The 20,536-nt window shown below is 47.9% G+C and overlaps 1 protein-coding gene across 1 annotated transcript in view; it reads right to left on the bottom strand.

Moving 5' to 3' along the window:
• Nucleotides 1–18,716, bottom strand: part of LOC102031507 (pinopsin-like) — a 46,777-nt gene extending 28,061 nt beyond the window's left edge. Inside the window, exon 1 of the mRNA XM_014308861.1 lies at nucleotides 18,674–18,716. Within this exon, the coding sequence (XP_014164336.1) occupies nucleotides 18,674–18,716 (43 nt within the window). The remainder of the gene's footprint in view (nucleotides 1–18,673) is intronic.
• Between the last annotated feature and the right edge of the window lie 1,820 nt (nucleotides 18,717–20,536).

Below are 20,536 nucleotides of genomic sequence, written 5' to 3'. Positions count from 1 at the left end.
TGTGCGGGCCGGGCTGCGGGAGCTCGCTGTGCCGCCAGGGGAGCGGGAAATCCGGGCCAGAACCGAGCGGGCTGCGCTTCACACCATGTGCAAGTCTCGGCTCGGCACGCAGAGCTTTCAGAGAAAAGCTGAGAACAGCACGGGCTGAGCCAGGCTGTCCCAGAGCATTGCAAAGGTGAACCTTGAGCTGCCAACCTGTGACCGTGTTCACAGGGGTGTGAGGATGAGGGAAGAGACGAGGATCTGACTCCATGGTTCAGAAGGCTTGATTTATTGTTTTATTATATATATTCTACTAAAACTATACTAAAAGAATAGAACAAAGGAGGTCATCAGAAGGCTAGCTAAAAATAGAAAAAGAAGGAATGATAACAAAGGCTTGTGGCTCTGAGCCAGCTGAGTGTGATTGGCCATTAATTAGAAACAACCACATGAGACCAATCCCAGATGCACCTGTTGCATTCCACAGCAGCAGATAACCATTGTTTACATTTTGTTCCTGAGGCCTCTCAGCTTCTCAGGAGGAAAAATCCTAAGGAAAGGATTTTTCAGAAAATATCATAGCTACACCAACCAGCTACAGAGCAAAGTATTTATCAGGTGAAGTTCCTTAAAATCTAAGTTCTGGTCATATCCCACCCTTCAATGAGGAGAGCACTCTCAGGCATTTTAATGTGCTGACCCAAGAGGGAAAAAACCACCCCCACTGTTCTACTCACAAGGGAATTTTTCTTTGTGTTTGCAAATAAAAAGTGAATTTGTCCAATTTCCTGCAGCTTGGTTGCTATGAGCAATTAGTACTGAAAAGGAGAGTGTGAAGCCTGGTATCCCCCCTCTTTTTTTTTCTCTTTTTTTTTATGGTTCATTATGGGGAGGAGGCAGTTCAGAGTATTTCTGCTTGTAATGACCTTCAAGGTTGTTTTTTTTTTTTAAACAAAACCCTTGCACTTTGGGAAAGCTGGCTGCTTTTTGCCTTCCCTCTGGGCTGCTAAGGGGATGGACAGGGTCCAGCATGATGCTGTCATTTATCAGTATTTCTGAAGGCTAAGAATGTAACTGGGCAGGGTAGCTCAAGAGGTCAGTCACCTGAAGCGCTGCACTGTAGATAAAAAATAGGGATGGAAAACCAGACCCTTCACCAACTGTGTTGCCCTCTCTCGGGGTCTCTAGCTGCTCAGAGTGACCCCGAGTTGTGTTAGAAAGTCCCTTTTCCCAGCCTGGCGGTTGAAGAAGGAGTCAGAACTCTTCATTTCTCGGTCTCAAGGTTGTTTATTGTATTTTATCTATAAAATTCTTTCTCCTGTCCTGCCGAGGTCTGCTCAGCAAGACAGTCAGAGGCACTCTGCCTGCCCCAGGGTGGTGTTATGTCTTTATACTAAAAACTACATGTACAATGTTTGCAATCACTTTCCAATACCTATCACCCATGTTAGACAGTGAGCTTCTACTCTAAACCAATCCAAAAGTGCCAACATCACAGCAGAAGATGGAAGCCAAGAAGAAGAAGAAGGAGAAAGGCTGGACATGCCCAGTTCCCTCCATCTTGCCCCCTGAACCCCCATTCTAAAAACCCCAAAAATCTATTTTTTACCCCGTGATAAATTCAATATCATTCTACTTAAACTTTCGTGGCTTGTAATTCTTCATACAAGGTTGGTAATTGTTTTTCCCAAGGGCTAAATCAAAGGCACAGGGGTCTTGGGCTCTGTGCCAAGGTCTCTGCCAGGGTCTCGAGTCCTCCAGGGCAGCCAGAGGAATTTCCTGGGCTCCCACAGCCCTCCTCTGGACATGCCCTTCAATGTCTTCCATGGAGTGAGGGGCTCAGAACTGGGCACAGGATTTGAGGTGCATCCATCCAGGTAGTTTTTAATGCAGCGAAGAATGTGCCTATACAAGTTGTGGGCTGCCAGTTTTCCCAGGAGAATGCTGTGGGATGTTTCAGACCCTGAAAATGTGTCAAGAAGTCGTTTTGATAATGCAAAATTGGTTTGGTCACCTGGAAAATTGTATCATTTACTATTTGTTGTGGCAAAAGGACTTGCCAACTCATTTGGGGGAAAGATGCTGCGGTGCAGCAGGTCTGCCCCCTGGATCATCTGGGAACTTGGCTGGAATTGCACAGCTGCTGGTAAAACTGGTTTCTCCTCTGGAAAAAAAAAAAAAAGGACAGGAATGATCTAAACCCAAATGTGGAATCCGAAGCGATTTAATGACGTTTCCTTCGATTTTAGCAACGGCCACAAGATGGCACAGGGCAGCTCCGAGTAGGACTTGGATCCCTGGGGAAAAGGGTTTTCCAGGGTGCCTGGAGCCGTGGCTTGGCTGGGCGCTGGAAATGAGCCGCGGGCACTGCCAGAGCAGCTCGGGGCTCCGGCAGGAGCTCATCTCCAGACAAAGAAACGCCTTGTCCAAGGGCTTTGCTTTGGCCCAGCTCCCACCCGGCTGGGTGAATTCCCCACTGGGCTGGGTCAATTCCCTTCCAGGCTGGGTCAATTCCCTGCCAGGATGGTGAATTCCCTGCCAGGATGGTGAATTCCCTGCTGGGCTGGGAGCTGCCCGCGCTGCCCAGGGCTGTCCTGTGGGTGACAGCAGCGCAGGGACCAGACAGGCAGGGACCAGGGCAGGGCTGGCAGCAGCACGGGCGATGCCCGGGGTTTGTTGCGTTGTGATTTCATGGTTTACCTCAGAGTCCTGGGTCCCTCCCCTGAAGATTCCCTCCCAGGTGTGTCAGTCAGCTCTCCTTTCCCCTCCCTGACCCCTCCCAGCGCTGTCTGTCAGTCCTGGCATTCCAGAAGGGCACTGAGTGATTGGCAGATCCAAAGGATGCCCTCTACCCCTGGGGGGCATTGGGCCATCCAGGTGTCCTTTGTCCCTTTGTCCCTCCCCTCCTGTACCTGGTTGGTGGCTCCCTACCCCTTCCCTGCCCCTCTCCCCGGGGTTCAAAGGAGCAGCAGCCACGGGCTCAGGGAGTTCTGTTGGAGCTGGTGCTGCATTCAGGGGCCTGTGGGCCAGAATAAAGCTCTGGATCCAAACCCTCCCTCAGAACCGACTCCTTTCCTTCACCATCACCTTAAAGCTTCTCCACAGAGGGAAACCTGAGGAGCAGCCCCTGTTATGGGGGAAGCTCCATCCCAGCACCACCAGAGCTCCTGCAGGCCTGGGCTTGTCCCCACGGGCCCAACTGCAGCACCCAGCCAGCCCAAAGTGTCTGTGGGGTGAAACACCACACACCCAGCCAGCCCAAAGTGTCTGTGGGGTGAAACACCACACACCAGCCAGCCCAAAGTGTCTGTGGGGGGGTGAAACACCACACACCCATAGAGCCAAAATTGTCTCTGGGGTAAAACACCACACACCCATAGAGCCAAAAGTGTCTGGGGGGTAAAACACCACAGTTGCCCCTATTTGGCTCAGCAGCAGGGCCAGACAAGCCCAGGCAGGTCCCATCCAGCAATATGGGTGATATCAATAGGGCAGGATGCTGGCCCCACAGGAGGCAGCGTTGCCGGCGGTGGCAGCGCTAAACATGGTGTCTGCAGCTTTGCTGCTGTGAAAAATGCATGTATTTTATGATTGGCTTTTCGCAAATATTAAAATGAATGTTATATGTGTTGTGTTAGAAAGTAATGCTGTATTAATTCTCTTAAGTAGTGTGTTAAATATAGTTTTAAGGTTATAACAAAATGCTAAAATAGAAACTATGCTATGTAGGATACTTTTCTTTAAAGAAAGGACTTGCACCAGATAGCAGCCACAGGACACCTCAATCTTTCAGAGAAAAAGAATTTATTGCCTCATTATCAGAAGAAATGAACTTCTTCCTGCCTCAAAGACGCTGTCAGGATTCAGAGGAAGAAGCTGACACTGCCCAGACAGAATCCTGTGTTTGAATGGAATTTATGCATCATGTATGAGGTGTATGAATATGCAACAAGTTCTTGTTTTTAAGGGTTAATCCTCTGTTAACGTGGGGCCTTTTTCGGGCTCGTGCTGCCCAGAAAAAGGTACCCGGACATCTGTAACTCTTTGTCTCTATTGTCTCATATTGTCCTAATCCAAATTGTCCAAATTATTATTACTCTAATTGTATTACTATTTTTATAACCATTTTATTACTATTAAACTTTTAAAACTTTAAAAACAAGCGATCGGCATTTTTCACGCTGCTGTGCCTCCCTGCTGGCTATCGAGTGTCAGCATCCAGCCGGCATCCGAATGCATTTCCCACACCAGTATTTCCATAATGGCTGGAAAGGGGCAGGAAGGAGACATGGGTCATTTCCTCTGGCAGCACTCTGTGGGTTGTGCTGTCCTGTAAATCCCTTGTCCCCGTGTGGAAATCCTACCAGCCACAGCCTCCAATGGCACTGAAGTCAACACCGTTGTGCCAAATTATCTTTTCTCTCTTACTAATGGTAACAGAAGTAATAATCCTCCTACAGGACTAATTACAGCTGCTGAAATTGTGGCAATGAAAAGAAGTCCCTTTGCCAGCATTCGAAAAGTTACAATTTACATGAATTAAGAAGCTTATGTGAGTAATGATTATTATTTTGTACATGGCTCTCTGTGACCCTATCTATTCTGATCTCAGTAAATCAGGGTGTAATTAATCACAGAGGATTTGTTGCAGGACAAAGACTGGAAAATTCAGTAAAATCAAAACTCTGGTTGGTTTTGATTCAAAATAAGCTTGGGTAACCTGTTCCAAAGGATGTGACAGCTCTGCTTCCCACTGCCAGCTCCTCTTGCTGCTCTCAGAAATCAGTGTAATTCTTGTTTCAAATTTTGGGGTTGTGGTTTTTTATTTCTTAAAGATTCTTAAAAAAAATAAATAGAGATCTTTATAAATCATCACGTCTTTGTAGGGCTGTAAGCCCCAGAGGGTCTCAGAGATGTACTGGCCCTGAGCTGCAGGCTTGGGTGTCCCAGCCTGGACCACGCTGCTGACACAGGGATTCAGATCTCTCTCTGTTCTTGTGGTGTTTATTAGTGCAGACCTGTGGTCTGTGCTCCTCTCCAGCCTTTCAGCTTCCCCAAAGGATGGGGTGTGATGGAGCAGATGAGCACAGCACTATGGTCCTTGTGGAGAAGGTAACATGGTCCTCCATGCCAGGGGAGAGGTCTGTGTGTCTCAGAGAACCTGGAAATTAAATATAATGGACATCAAACTGTAAAAAAAAAAGATTTTAATTTAGCACTGAGGGCAAATAGACACCAAAAAGGCAAAGAAAAAGCAAAATAAATGTATTGCTTGGGATGGTGAAGTCAGTAATGTCTGCGTGAAAGACAGCCTGGTACAGAAACAGGGCATTCCCTGTGTGAGAATCTCCAGAGCAATAAGAGAAGGGCTTTGGCTCGTTGGAGCTCTCACTGGCCTCTTCCCTCTCCCTGTGGCCCAGGCAGGTGGGTGTGTGAGAAATAGCTCCTCACTTTTCATAGTTTAGGAAGGTTTATTAAACCTTATCAAAAATACAACAGAAGACTGAATAAAGAAAAAAGGTTACAGCGCTGGGAGCAAAAGATTTTCCCCACCATGTGCTCAGCCCTCTCACAATGGAGGGTTTCCCTTTTTAACCCTTTAACCCCTCCCAAAGTTCTGTCCATCAACCCCTTCTTCACTGTCCAGTGGTGGAAATCTCTTTCTCAAATCCTTATTGGAGGTCAGGTGTCACCATAGTGACAAGCCAGCCCTCCCAGCTGCCCCTTGATAACCACACGAGGGGGTAAAACATGACTATAAATCTATAAAACTTTTCTTAACCTACATACATGATATCTCTCTGTTAATTGTGAGAGTCAATCATTGCATTACTCATCTATCACAGGGTGCATGGCAGGTAAAGCTCCTGGAGCAGAGCTCAAAGGCTACAGAGGGGTTATGAAGCAGAGCCTCTGCTCACAGCAGAGAAGAAAAACAAGAAAAACAAACAAACAAAAACAACCCAGGAGTGTGGCAATGTTCTTGGGGCTCACCAAATGTAGTGGTGTTTACAGGGGACCCAGGATGAGGGAAGAGATGAGAATCTTGACTCCATGTTTCAGAAGGCTGATTTATTATTTTATTATTTATATTACATTATATTATATTATATTATATTGATTTATTAAAACTCTACTAAAAGAATAGAAGAAAGGATTTAATCAGAAGGCTTGAAAGGAATAGAAAGGAATGGAATGAAATTTTGTGACTGACCAGAGAGTCTGAGCCAGCTGACTGTGATTGGCCATTAATTAGAAACAACCACATGAGACCAATCACAGATGCACCTGTTGCATTCCACAGCAGCAGATAATCATTGTTTGCATTTTGTTTCTGAGGCCTCTCAGCTTCTCAGGAGGAAAAATCCTAGCAAAAAGATTTTTCATAAAAGATGTCTGTGACACAGGAGAAAATAAGATTTAACTCTTTTTAACCTTTGAAACAGCCACAATTCTGAACAGATGTGTCAGTGACCAATTTCCTAGGATATATTTCTCACAGCAGGAGCTGTGAGGCATCCTCACAAGGATGCATACAAGTGCATACAAGCACTACTTGCCCTATGCTGGATCACAAAGGAGGCTGGCAAAGAAGAAGGTAGATAATAAGCTCTGGAAACAAGGAAAAACCTTAATGACTTTTTCTCGTCTCTCTTTTCAAGGCCTATTAAGGCTCCTGGGAAGTGCTAAAAGCCAGAGAACTCTGCACGTGTACAGACATTCCCAGAATTTTCTTTTTTTAGATTTTTTTTTTTCAGAATTGGGCAAGAGCAAACACAGGGGAGTCTCTCAGCCCTCAGAAGCTGCCCTGGTGCCCTGAGAGCAGCACAGCTGGCTCATGGCCACTGCCTTTGGAGTGGCTGCCAGCTACACAAGGTTTAGTCGGTTACCAGAGCCCCACTCACCTCTCTGCACTCCTGGCTGCAAACGCAGGTGAACAAGCTGAGCCTGGTGTCAGCTGCTCTGTCCCCTCTGAAGGGTGCCACACCCCACAAGTGCCACAGCAAAGGCCACGAGGGAGGGGATGAGCAACCAGGGTGTCCTGGGGCACTCAGCTGCACACAGCAGGACCCCCTGGATAATTCTGGACCTCCGGAATTATTCAACTTTGTTTTGTCCAGCTCCAAGTACTTACAATGTCCTCAGCAGCTCTGGGTAAGTGATGTCCCAGTCCCAGGTCCTGCTGTCACCAGAGCAGCCTGAATTTGAGATATCACCAGCTCCAATGGTCAAAATAGAAGCCTGAATTACGCCACAGCTTGGTGTTATTCACACCTGATTTTTGTGGTATTGTGGGGCCATCTGCTAGATAGACCTTAACACCACAAATGAACCCATTTTCTCTCTTTGGCTGCATTAAAAAAAATTGATCATCAGTTTTCCCAGCCAAATTTAACAGTGGTGTCAGCAAAGCACTTTAACTGAAGGTACCAAAGCTGAGTTTCGGCAGGGACCCAGCCCAGCAGACACAGCTCTGCTCACAGGGGCTGCTTGGGCTGTGTTTTGACTTACCTTGGTGATGCCAGTGTCCTCAGAAGTTGTTTCAGGCAGGAATTACTTTTACTATGTAGGTGGAGCACCTAAAAGCAGCCTGGACCATGTTTAGGACTTGAGGTGCTCCTGCACCAGAACAGGGGCCTGCTTTCCTTCCAGGGATGGGATCTTTCCCTGGATGGAGGCTTGAGGCTGTGAGAGCTGTAAGTGCTCAAATGTCAAGAGGAAATATCACTGTCACAAAGATCTGCCCACGCAATGTGTGGCTAACCTGAATTTTGGAGTGCAAACCCTTGCACTTCTGAACTGTCTTATCTGGAAATGATGCTTCAAAGTTTAAAAATGACCTTTAGACACCTAGTTCAGACACCATTTCCCACCTTCTGGTCACCTCGGGTGTTATAGCATCCAGCAGGGTGATAAGAAAAATAGTATTAAGTCCTGGCAGAGCCGCTGCAAATTTGCTGTAAGCAAAATGGAGATTGATCTCTGTTTAGAGGAAAAAGCAACACAGTGATCTGCAATCAGGAAAGCAAATCAAGCAGAGATTTCCTGAGATAAAAGGCTTGCAGTGAAATTGATGTGACTGAATGAAGAGAAAGGAGGAACCATAACTGGTTTCATTAAACACGTAAGCAAGGTGAGCAAATCATTTCTTCCTTGCTGCCAGTTTCTTCCCCTAAGAGGATGTGGTTTTGCTTGCATTTACCAGTCCTGGGTACGTATTTTTAAGGATCTACACCTTGTTTTGTCCAGCTGCACGTAAATTAAAATGTCCTCAGCAGCTCTGGGTAAGTGATGTCCCAGCCCCAGGTCCCTGCTGTGCTGTGGGTCCTGCTGTCACCAGAGCAGCCTGAATTTGAGACATCACCCTCTCTGCTCTCTAAGCAACTAGCTCCAATGGTCAAAATAGAAGCCTGCATTATGCCACAGCTTGGTGTTAAAAAATTGGTTTAAAATAATTGATCATCAGTTTTCCCAGCCAAATTTAACAGTGGTGTCAGCGAATTTCCTTAGAATCATACATTTTCCTTAAAAATAAATAATAAATTGGATCTAATAAATAAGGATCTGCACCTTAAAAATAAATGAAAATAAATAATAAATAAAATGGCTGATAAATTGTCACTGAGGGTTTATGTTGGTGTGAGAGGAACCAGAACACAGCCATGGGGCAGCAGCTCACAGAGGTGGGGGTGTGAGGGCAGGAAGGCTGGGGCAGGGTGGGTGCTGGAGGTGCCTGGCCCAGCTCCCCATCCTGCTGTGCCCAGAGCCCCCTGTCACTGTGATATTTTCTGGAGAAATCCCTTGCCCAGGATTTGTCTCCTGGGAAGCTGAGAAGCCTCAGAGAAAAAGGAAAACAATATTATCTCATTTGCTTCTCCTGTGTTTTGCTGCTTTGGAATATGGTTGGAGGTTTTTTATCCAACAGGTGAATTGTTTTTACTTACTGGCCTATTATGACCCAGCTGTGTTGGGGCTCTGGAGAGAGTCATGAGTTTTCATTAGTATCTTGTTAAACCTTCTGTAAGTATCCTTTCTCTATTCTTTAGTATAGTTTAGTATAGCATTCTTTAATATAATATAGATCATAAAACAATAAATTCGCCTTCTAAGAACATGGAGTTAAATTCATTCCTTCCTGCCAGGGGGGACCCCAGAAAACACCACAGCCCCTCTCTATCCTCACCCTGGTTTATTCACTGCTCCAGCCCCTCAGCACAGGGGTCAGGAAGGAAATTCCCCCTATGTGCTGCTGGGGATCTCCCTGCACACACACAGGGCTGAGCTGGGCAGCTGTGTGCTCACAGCATGCAGGATCAGCATCTGCCTTCCTGTGGCACTAAAGGGTTAATGGGAACGGCGTTTAGGCACCCCTGGACTTCAACAAACAACAGAGAACTCTGTCACCTTGTAGCAAACTGGGAAATTGCTTTCAAATGTAATGGAAGTAAGTCATGGAAGGTCACTTCTGTGCCTGCAAGCTTATTAACCCTAGGGGTGTCACCACATTTCTCTTCACAGAGAAAAGCAAGGCACAATTCTTCCCAAGAATATTTCTGGGTTTCACATTCTCTGAACATCAGAGAAAGAAAACACAATTCTTATCATTTGCTGTGCCTGTGTTTGTGCCAAAGCAGAATGCAATATGGAGATTGTTTACCCACAGTGATGGAGTTGTGTTCCCTTGGCCTGTCAGGGCCAGGTGTGTGTGTGTGTGTCAGGACTGTTGGGTGACAGGCACAGATTCTGGGCAGTTCTGTGCAGTTGAATGCTTGGCAGATTCAGTTTAGATGTAATGTAACATAGTGTAATATAGTATAGAATAATATAGAATAATAAAGCAGTTAATTAGTCTTGTGATATCAGTGCAGTCCTCCTCATCATTCCCTCCCTCATCAGGGCATATCCCTGCAGACTATATGGGGGTCTAGGAGGCAAAAAAATCAACATCACATCTCATTTGTGTCCTATGCCTTCTGGTAATACCAGCAGAAGAGGCTGATTTTCCACTGACCTTTTACTTCAGGGAGGAAAGAAGAACCACCAGGTGAGAGGTTTCCTCTGTGTGTGGGACACACTGTACTGTGCTCAAGGCCGTGGGGAGTAGTCACTGACATGTCAGTTGAAATGCCAAAAAGATACTGATGCAGTGAGAGAAATAATGCACATTTTAGGGGCTGCTGGCATGAAGCAATAGCCTGAAGTCATTTAAAGCAGCACATGTGTCCCCAGAGGCTCCTGCCCAGCGTGGCTCAATGGGTCACAGCCTGCTCTCACTGCACTGGAGGTGACCTTGGGCAGTGCATTTCAGGCAGCACCAGCAGCAGATTGGCTCAGGAGCCTCAGGGTGCAGGTGGGGCTTTCTCAGGGCCTGCTCTGTGTGCAGCAGTGGTGCCATGCACAGCAGATGGAGACTCCCAGCAAGTAACCCCAAAACGTTTTCTCTCAGGTGGGGAGCACTGGTGTGCTGGGAGAGGGGCTTGTGGGAAATGGAAAGGCAGAAACTTCCACACACACAGGAGGGTTTGATCTGCAGCCTTGGGAGAAGTTTGGATGTAAAAATACAATACATAGATATTAAGCAGAAAAATCATAAATTTATGTTTCTATAGTTGGAAGTAAGAATATGCCTTAAGTGAGAAACTGCATTGATAAGATGGTGAAGGGTTTATAGTGTAGTAATGTAGTTGTATAACTTATCTAAAGTTAAGACTGTAGATGTTAGAAGCATGTGTGTGTATGTGTGATAATAGCCCATTGGATAACAGTATCCTCAGTGCAGTAGAAGTGAGTAAAGGTGATAGGTTAGAAAAGCAAAATAAACCCTGTGGCAACTGCCCATTGGATCAGAAGGTTCTATATTGCCTTGTAATGAAGAACTTGTGACTGCTCTGAGCTCTGGCTGACTGCCTGCTCCTCTAAAACCTCACAGCCTCTGAGACTGATGTTTATCTGAGCAATAAATCGTTCTTAACCCAGCAATGGTCCCACCCCTTCATTAAAAAGCAGCCACAATGATAGGGCCTCAGTGCTCTAACCCATCCCAGGGCTCTGGAAGCAGCCGCACAAGTTGGTCCCATCTCTGTGCTCCAGTGTTCTGCTGGACAAGCAGGTCAGGAGATATCTGTGCTGCTTCTTAAGGACCAACCTCCCACAAGAGGTCTTTTCTTCTCCAAAACAACCAATACTGCAAAACATGAGTATTTTAAGGCACGGAAAGTATTTTAACCCTTGAAGCTAGGGAGAGGTAAAGGGCAGGGACCCAGATAAGGGTAAAGGGGCTGCTGTCACTATTGCAGCCACAAAGCTGGGGCAGGTTTAGGTGTCTCTGACCAGCACCAAGGGAAGCCCTGTCCTAAACAGGCACAAGAAGGTGCAGGGTTGTTTATGTGCAGGCTCAGTGACACCTGGAATCTGCACTGTGGTCAGATATTTGCACAAAGGGACTGTGGGGAAATTTGCTGCCTTGCTGAGTCACAGGCTGTGGTGATAAAGGCTATCACACAGGAGAAAAATACTGGAGCAGACACAGATCCAGCCACCAAGTGAACTTGGCAGTGAAATGGGATCCAGCACAGCTTCATGGGGCTCTTGATTTCCCTTCCTCAAGTGCTCCCTGATGAGCTCAGTGTTCTGCACAGCCCCTGCTCACTCACTGCTGGGAAGGGGAGCAGCCACAGCCACCATATGGGGTCTTTTGGGGCCAATTTTCCCACCCAAATTTTGTGTTTTTATTTTCCTAGACAGCAGGGAGGTCTGGAAGTGGGAGGCCCATGGGAAGCCTGTGTTTGCTGGCAGAGCTGTCAGTGTTGTCAGGTTCTGGGCAAAAGGGTGTGTCTGGCACGAGGTCAGGGGGTGATAGTGTCATGCTATGTTGATTTCTTACCCTTGATGAGTGGCTGGATAACAGAGTGATTAAGTAAGAGTGAAAACGCCTTGGTGTAAATCAGTGGCTCTCCATGGGTGCACAACTTCACACGTGTTTTAACTGTGAGATGCTGAAAGCCAAGATTTCCAAGCTCAAAATTAAATTCCAGTGTCAGAGGCTGGAGCTGACCTTACCAAACCACATTTTCCCTGCTTCCTGTCCGTGCAAGTGAGAAAAATGCACATTTCACAAACATGTTCTTCAGCCAAGATCATGTTCCTTGCTCTTCTGTTTTATTCTCTGAGCGCAGTGTGTCAGCACAGCCCTGCAAAGGGGAAAGGTTAAGATATATTTTTTTAATAGATATTTATAGATATGCTTATATGCCTCCCTGGCCTGAAAAGCAAAGCAAACATAACCAACTTACTGTTTTACTCCACAAGGCAGCCCTGCAAAGGTTACCACTCCATCCCATCACTGACACTTTACATTTTCTACAGCTGCACAGGCAGATCTGTGGCTCACAGCACCCAGCAGGATCAGGGTGGTGTCATTGCTTTCAGCCCTGTCATGTCACCATCATGTTTTCTGAAAAATCCCCTTGCCCAGGATTCTTCTCCTGGGAAGCTGAGAAGCCTCAGAGAAAAAAGGAAAACAATAATTATCTCATTCGCTTCTCCTGTGTTTTGCTGCTTTGGAATGTGGTTGGAGATTGTTTATCCAACAGATGGTTGTTTGATTGGTTTAATGTGAATTGTTTTGACTCAATGACCAATCACTGTCCAGCTGTGTCAGACTCTGGAGAGAGCCACAAGATTCATTATATTTCTTTATAGCCTTCTGTAAGTATCCTTTCTCTATTCTTTAGTATAGCTTTAGTATAGCATTCTTTAATATAATATAATAACATTAAATAATAAATTTGCTTTCTAAGAACATGGAGTCAGATTCATCATTTCCTTCCTGCCATGGGGGACCCCAAAAACACCAAACTGTCACTCCAATCACACAATGTTATTATGCTGATGCTCTGTAGCTTGCACAGGAAGGCAAAACCCATTCGTCATCATCAGCTGGTTGCCCTCTGTCCCTAGTGCTTTGGTGCTATTGACAGATCTTGTCAAAATCACTATTCCTAAATTTCCATTTATTAAAGTTATTATTAAACTGTATTTCTAAATTTGCATTCAGTTTCAGGAAACGGAAACAGTTTGATGTAACAGGGAATTTTTGGTACAGACTCATCATCACCTTTCCAAATGAGGTAAGAGCAACTTGAATCTAATTTATCACCTCTCCTTTGCCAGGTTATTTCTAGTTCTTAACTGCTGGGGTAATTTTCCTTCTGAAAAGTGGATGTTTATGGAGCACTCTCCCTCCCTGTACCTCTGATGGCTGTCCTGCCTCCTGCAGCAAAAGTTTCCCAGTTTAAAAACCTCTGAGCTAAACTGCTCATTCTCATCCACATTTATGAAAAACCAAACGGAACAGGGTTTAGAAGGCAAGTGGAAAAATAAGCAGGAGGAAGAAGGGTGATGAATCCAGTGAGTTTTAGGAACACTTTTATTTCAGGAAACCAGCATACACACATTTCAGCCTAGCCTGTGCTAGTAATGCCTAGAATACTGAGAGCAATGCACTTCTATAGGCAAAGTCCAAAAGTATAAACAAAAGTTTCTAACACTCAGAAGCACTACATTGTAGGAGTGATGCTTCTCCGGGCTGAAAGTGCCTCTGTGCAAATGCAGAAATGGGGAGGATAACTGCAGGCAAATTACAGACTTCTGGTGAAAGCCAAGGATAAATTGATTTGCTCTCCTGGGACTAGACAAGGTCGGAGCATGGGTTACAATTACCAGACCTACTTCCACTCTCTTCTGTTGCTTCCCATTAGCAAACCCCATTTTTTTTTCTTTTTTTTTTTTTTGAGTGTTTTGTGGTTGAGGGAGAGTGATGAAAAAAATCTGGTGGAGCTCTTGAAGTATTAGAGATCTCCACTCAAACACAGGGCACTCAGAAACAAAATGATTCTCAGAGAGGGAGAGAGAGAGAGCAAAAGGGAGTTTTTCATCTCGGCAAATCAATGATGTGAGTCTTTAGCATCAACATAACGAGTCTGGATAGGCTGGAGTGCAGCCTGAAGAGCACTGAGGATTTGGTCCATTATGGCCTGGTCATATATAAAATAATTCCAAACCTGTGAGATGTATTTGTACAGCATTGGACAGGTGGGTATTGCTGCAGCCCACCCTGAATAAAGCATGGCTGGCTGTGCAAACACTGCCATCCTCAGCCCATCTTTGTTTTCCTCCTTCTTGGACATATGAATGTAAACTGTAAATAAATTAAGCTTTGAATTTGGAATATTAATGAAGGTGAAGACCATCCAAACCCAAATGATTGCATAACAAAGTGACCTTTCAAACTGATTATACCGGAAAGAGATGTTCATGACTGAGGGAGGGGAAGGGGAAAAAACCCAAATCAAGTTTAAGAGGGTTTTTGCCTTGCTGTTATGGCAAAGGTGGTACCTTCAAAGGTTGCCCAGGCTGGCTTGTGAAGGTTTGCAGGATCCCATGTAGGTGTTGTCCCTGTTTCACACCACAACCAAACCCACTTTCTTTAGTCCTGCTTAGTATACTGTATTTTAGCAAACACAGACAGATGTAATCTGTACCAGTTCAGCATCTTCCAGCACTGAGATTTGGTAGAAGAGATGTAAACAATGCCAGGTGCTCAGCAGACCCAGCATGAGCAGTCTTCTCCTGTCTTCCATGCGAGACTGAATCCTTCTGCCCAGGCTAGACACTGCTGCAGGCAGATGCCAGTGTCACAGCCTGGCCTTCCCCAGTGCTGCTTGGCTGCCACCATCCCAGAGGTCCTCTGCTCCATGTCTCTGTGTTCCCTGGCCGCTTCCAGTGGTGGAGTTCATCAATCCAGTTTGGCCAGCCTGTATCCATCCCTCCCAGCCATGGTCTTCTCTCCCCAGCCACCTCACCCTCCTGCTTTACACCCCTCTTTGGGGCTCTTTCCTAGATCACCCCTCCAAATCAGCTGGAACTCCACAGGCTGAGTTCCATCTCCTTCTGACACTGGCAGTTTTTAGTTCCCACCATCAGCTGTAGTCCCTGCAGATCGTGGTGGCTCAAAGTAATTTTCCAGTGCTGCTCCTCTCCTCACCTTTTACAGCCAGGCCTGCAGTGAGCTGACACTCACGGTGTGCTCTTCCCTTCAACCCTGCTGTGTCCCTCAAATGTCATCCTTCAGGAAAGGCAGGAAAGAGCATCCAGAGAGCTGCAGGACAGTCAGTCCCTCTGACTCCTTCAGCCAAGGCGGAATGACTCCATACTCCTGGGCAGGCTGGGGCTGACCCCTGGAAAGCAGCCTGGCAGAGGAGAGCCTGGCTCCAGGAGGAAATGCAGCTGATGGAGAGTCAGCAGTGTGCCATGGCAGCAGGGAGAGGGAACAGCAGCTGGGGCTGCTTGGGAATGAGCAGTGCCAGCAGCTCAGGGGAGGTGAGCCCTGCCCTCTGCCCAGCACTGCTGAGACCGTGCCCAGTACAAGAAAGACCTGGACTTACCAGAGCAGGTCTAGGGAAAGGCCACAAAGATGATTAAGGAACTGGAATATCTCTTGAAAGAGCTGGGACTATTCAGCCTGGAGAAGTCTCTCAAGGATCTGATCCATGTGTATACACACCCAGTGGCAGGGAGTAAACTTTTTAAATGTTTAAACAGACTTTCCTGTATTTCAGTTTGTGCCTTTTTCCTCCTGCCCTCTCCCTGACACTGCTGAAAGGGCGAGAGGCAAAAGGCACAGACTAAAATACAGGAAAATCTGTTAAAACATAAAAGAGTTTAGTCTCAGAATGATCAAGCACTAGAACAGGTTGCCCAGAGAATGTGTGGAGTTATCCTTCAAACTATTCAAAACCAAACTGGACATGGCCTCAGACAATGGCTCTGAGCAAAGGGTTGGTGGAAACCTCCTTTCGGTGGAAGGAGGTTCCTTCCAGCCCCAGTGGTGCTGAACAAGGCCATCACCATGGGCTCTAACTCAAAAATAACTCACAGCATCGGCCTCTCTGGGGAATGCAGCTGCAGCTACCACAGGCAAACAGCTCTCACCGCCTTTGCTTTGTGGCTCTCTTCACACAGGTCATTCCATCCCTGGACATCTGCAGTGACCCTCCTGTCCCTCTTTCACACTGTGACCCAAAGAGCCAGTGCAGCATTTTGTGTCACCCTGCTTCCCTGCCCCACTCCTGCACAGCACCTCACAAATGCCAGATGCTATCCAAGGGTCTTATCAGCCTGTGGTTCTGAGATATCTGATGTGGCTCCTGCCTTGCTCACTGGCTGTTCCTCCTGTGACAGGCACACCCAGGACTTTGGATGCCTGTTTGCCTCCTGAGGGCTGTGATCAGCACGCACATCTCTGTGGTTATGGGATGGCTGCGAGCAGCAGAAGCCTTGTGGTGGGGCACAGGGAGGGGGCCTTATCTTCAGGATCCTGTGCCTGGAGCTCTGCCCTGCACAGCCCCGTTTGACAGCTGTGCTGCAGCGCTTCCTTTGCCTGGTGCCACCCAGTGCTCCTGAGCCAGGCACCCGCGGGCATCCTGCCACCCTCCACTCACCCGGGCTCCAGCCAGCTTCTTCCTTTCTCTCACAGCTCCCCCAGCCAGGACAGCACCCGTGGTGCTGATTGAAGGGCACCAACCACCAGTGCATCCCTGCAGCACAGCAGTGCAGCAGCTGGCCAGTGCCAAGGCTGAGTGTGCAGTGAGGCAGTCCCCACTAGCAGCTGATTGCTGACACCAATTAACGGCCCATTACTGAGCCCTTTGGGGCTTACAGCTCTGCCTGCCCCCTCCACTTCTGTTAATGCAGAGTTTGGCAAGTGAGGCTCTTTGCCACCCATGTGAGATGCTGAGGCCTTGGTTTAGGTGCTAGCTGAAGCTCCCCATGGTTTGGCTGTACCTGTGCTCAAACAGGGCTGCAGGCCAGAGCCCTAATGCTGCTCCATCATGGCCCTGTCCTGCTCCATCCATGCCCCAGGCACCAAATCCAGCCCAAGGCACCATCTGAGTGCAGCATTTGAGGAGGCCTGGGGAGGCTTTCCTACACTATGAGCCATGCTGCTCCCCATGCCCACCTCCAGGTCCAGAGCTGTGCAAACACAACTCAACACTCGGGTGTACCATGAGCTGCATGGGGCCATCCAGATCAGGTATTGCACCTTCCTGGCTTTACTTAGCTTAGACTTCAGCACTAGTGGGCATTTCAATCCCCATTTGCTGAACTTCTGTGTTAGCCATAGAACACCCCCTTTCAGAAACTGCAGAGTGGTGTGTAGCAGTCTGAATTGCTGCTAGCACAGTCCAGGGTAATGAAGCAAAAAGGATCTTTGCATAATATCCACAGATGTTTATTCAGCCACGTGGTGAGATGTTCAGGTCCCAGCACCCACACACAAAGGGTCAAGCTTTTTCTCTACGGGGGCCTGGGGGCTGACCCTGGTCTCCAGGCAGTACAAAGATGAGGGCCAGTCAGGGAATAGGGAAGGAGTGGCTCAGGGACATAGGAACAGACAGGAACAGGGGAAGGAGCCCATGGGGTCTAACAGCTTTTTGAGGGAAGCTTCTTGTGTCTCCCTAGACCAGGGAATGCCCCCCCAAGGTCTCCACAGTGGTGAGGCACCAGAGCTCACTGTAAAATCGTGCCAGGATTGATTTGGCCAGAAGGCTGGCATTCGAAAGCTAACTGATGTGAAATCTGCTCTTACGCAGGAGGAGGAGGTGCTATGGAAACCCTCAAGTACCAGGGAGCTGCTGGTGCCAGGCCCCTGCCCTGCACTGGCAGCCTGTGCCCATGTGCCCTGCCTCGTGTGGCACCTGCTGCTGACTCTGCCACCTTAAATCTGCAGGTAACATCACTTTGTTTCTCCTCTCTTGCTGCCTGAACACTGCTGAGCAGGCTCCTGCTGTGCCTGGGGGAGGCAGAGGAGGCTTTGAGCGTTGTTTCTGCTGGGCAGCGAGGGCCCTGTGAGGCAGGAGTCCCTGGGGTGGGCTGTGATCTCTGAGCCTTCCAGGTTCTGTTTTTACTCCAAGGAATTCTCTGGGTACTTTACCTGGAATATCACAGCACTGAGAACTGGAAGTTAATGCATCCCAATATGGGAAATGAGTGATCCTAAGAGATTTTTTTTGGTCTAAGAGAACTCCTTCCAGCATCTATCAAAGCAAGTCATGGTTAGGGTGACCACATTACAGTTTTCAAGGGATGCCGTGATAGGTGAGCCTGAAAGAACACAAGTTTCAAAAAAGAAGAGAACAAACTGCTGTGTCTTAGATCCTTGCATTTCAGAGAGGTGTGAACAACAGCAGCAAGGCTGGAGCAGGCAGTTTGTAGATTTCTTTATGCTATTTGGAAACAGAGAGGAAAAGCTCCTCACTTCAGTACCATGGCAGGGCCCTCACCTGGGTCTCCTCTGCCATGGGGACAGTTTGCTGCTCACTCTTTCTGGAAATGCTTCCCCCCAGCCCAACTCCTGCCCAGGGCAGGCCAGCAGTGCTGTGGGTACATTAAAACCTCAGGGAGGTACTGCCCTGCCCAGGCCTGTTCTCACTCCTGTGCTGCATCTTCACTGAGTATTTGCTGGGAGCCACCCATTCCATTTGTAGGACTGTTGGTGACAGTCAGGGCTGTTGCCATGAAGGCAGCAGATCTGAGGGCAGCTGATGCACAGGATGCTGTACTGTACCTGACTTCACCCCCATTTCCCTTCTTGCTCTCCCTCTGCTCAGTTCCAGGTTCCTTCCCTCACCCTCCAGGGCTCCCATGCTGTCCTTAGCCACCTCACCCACCATGTTCACTCTTCATTTCACCCATCATATTCACCCTTCAGCCCTTGGTGCCTGCCCACTTTTGAGCTCTCCCAGAAGGAAGGAGAAGAATTTTCCATGCAAGACTCCCCCTTCAGTGCAGCTGCTTTCCTGCTGGAAAAACATTGGATGCAGCCACCACAGTGCTGCTGCAACATCCCCTGTGCCTTCAGCCTCTGCCTTGCATCTCTTCCTCCAGCCTCTCTGTTCAGGATCTGGCAGAAGCCTCCTGCTTCTTGAGCTGCTGGAGGAAACAAGCCCAGCCTGGGCCTTCCTCCCCAGACGGTCACCAGCTTCTGGGCTGGGGGACAGCTGCTGACCAGCTCTCCCCAGCCTATGGTGGGGACAGCAGGACACCCTGCACAGCACTGGTGACCTTGTCTGTTGAGCCCCAGCCTATTGCTGGTCTTCCAGCAGCAGCAAGATGCTGTTTCACAGCTGTCTCCATCCTTTTGTCACAGCTGTAAGTTGCTGCCCAGCCCCTCTGATGCTGCAGGCATTTCATGTACCCCACACAAAGCATTTCCAGCAGCCACAGGATATGCTAGCTAGTCAAGCTGAACCTCTTTAAAGGTTTGGGGTTTTTTTTTTTGCTCATTCATCCCCTCCCAGTGCTTTTTGGACTGCTTTAAACCCTCTACTCATTTCCTCCATCCTTCTCCCAGCCTCTGGACTGCCCTGTGAGCTGGAGCACCTGTGAGCCCTGCTGCTGGGAACTGCACTGGGCCAGGTCTCCAGCTCCAAAGGCAGCACTAGCCAGAGCCCTTTGATGCTGCAGAGCCCAGCAGTGTGGTTTGCCTGTGCTGCACCTCTGCAGAGGCTGCTGCAGGCACTGCAGACCAGCACTGCTGCAGGCACTGCATCCCAAGGCAGTGAAAAGAAGCCTGGGCACCAGTGCAGCTGTCAGACTTCTGCCTCGTGCCATAAGCAGCGACCATAAGGAGTGACAGTGCCCTGATGCTACTGTCCATAGTGCAGAGAGGTTTTCCTCAGGGGACAAGTGTCCCCTTCCCTGCAGGGTACAGGCAGTGAGCAGCAAGCCTCTGTTGGGAAAGCCAGGCCTGAGCATACAAGACCTGTGCAGCAGTCACATTAGTGTCTGCTATTGCAAGACACTGACACATCTCTCCAGAAACTGAGTTATTTGTGTATTTTTCAGTCACTTCAGGACTGAATTCTGATTTGCAGGCAGTGCCCTCACCCACTGGCCACAAGGTCTGCATTGCTGGTGGAGGCACATAACTGCTTAACTAGGCAGAGGCGATGTCCCTTCCCAGGTCTCTGAAAGCTGTGAGATTTCACCAGATCCCTGCCCACTTCACTCTGTAAAACAACTCATTTTACATTGAAAGGGGTTTTTTTTTTTTGTTTGTTTGTTTTTTCTGAAGTGAATTTAGATGCAAGTGACAGATACTGAGAATCACCAGTTCTGAGAACTTTTCCATGTGCTTGTTACATGAAACCACTTTGCGCAGTAAGGGCTCTGTTGAAAGATGATTTTTATCAGCCCATGAACTCACACTCTTCACACAACTAATACTCCTGCAAAGCATCTTGCAGCTAGTGTGACAGGCTCAACAGCTACTACTCACAACATGGATTTCTGAGGGTGGCTGGCTGCCTGCCTGGAGCAGGAGCCATCTAATTCAGCCCTTAACAGCAAGCTCCTTGTTCTGCAGTGGTGTTCCCTCTTCCAGATGTGGCCTTCTGCTTTGCATCTTCAAACTCCTACTCTCTTCTGGAACAAACGGACTTAAAATCAGGTTAGTTCTTCCATTCCCCATTCCCCTCCTGGCGAGGTGGAG

The sequence above is a fragment of the Geospiza fortis genome, unplaced genomic scaffold (genome assembly GCF_000277835.1).
Source record: "Geospiza fortis unplaced genomic scaffold, GeoFor_1.0 scaffold101, whole genome shotgun sequence".
Classification (NCBI taxonomy): domain Eukaryota; kingdom Metazoa; phylum Chordata; class Aves; order Passeriformes; family Thraupidae; genus Geospiza; species Geospiza fortis.
The sequence above is the reverse complement of the archived record's forward strand: the minus strand, read 5'-3'. Positions and strand labels throughout refer to the sequence as shown.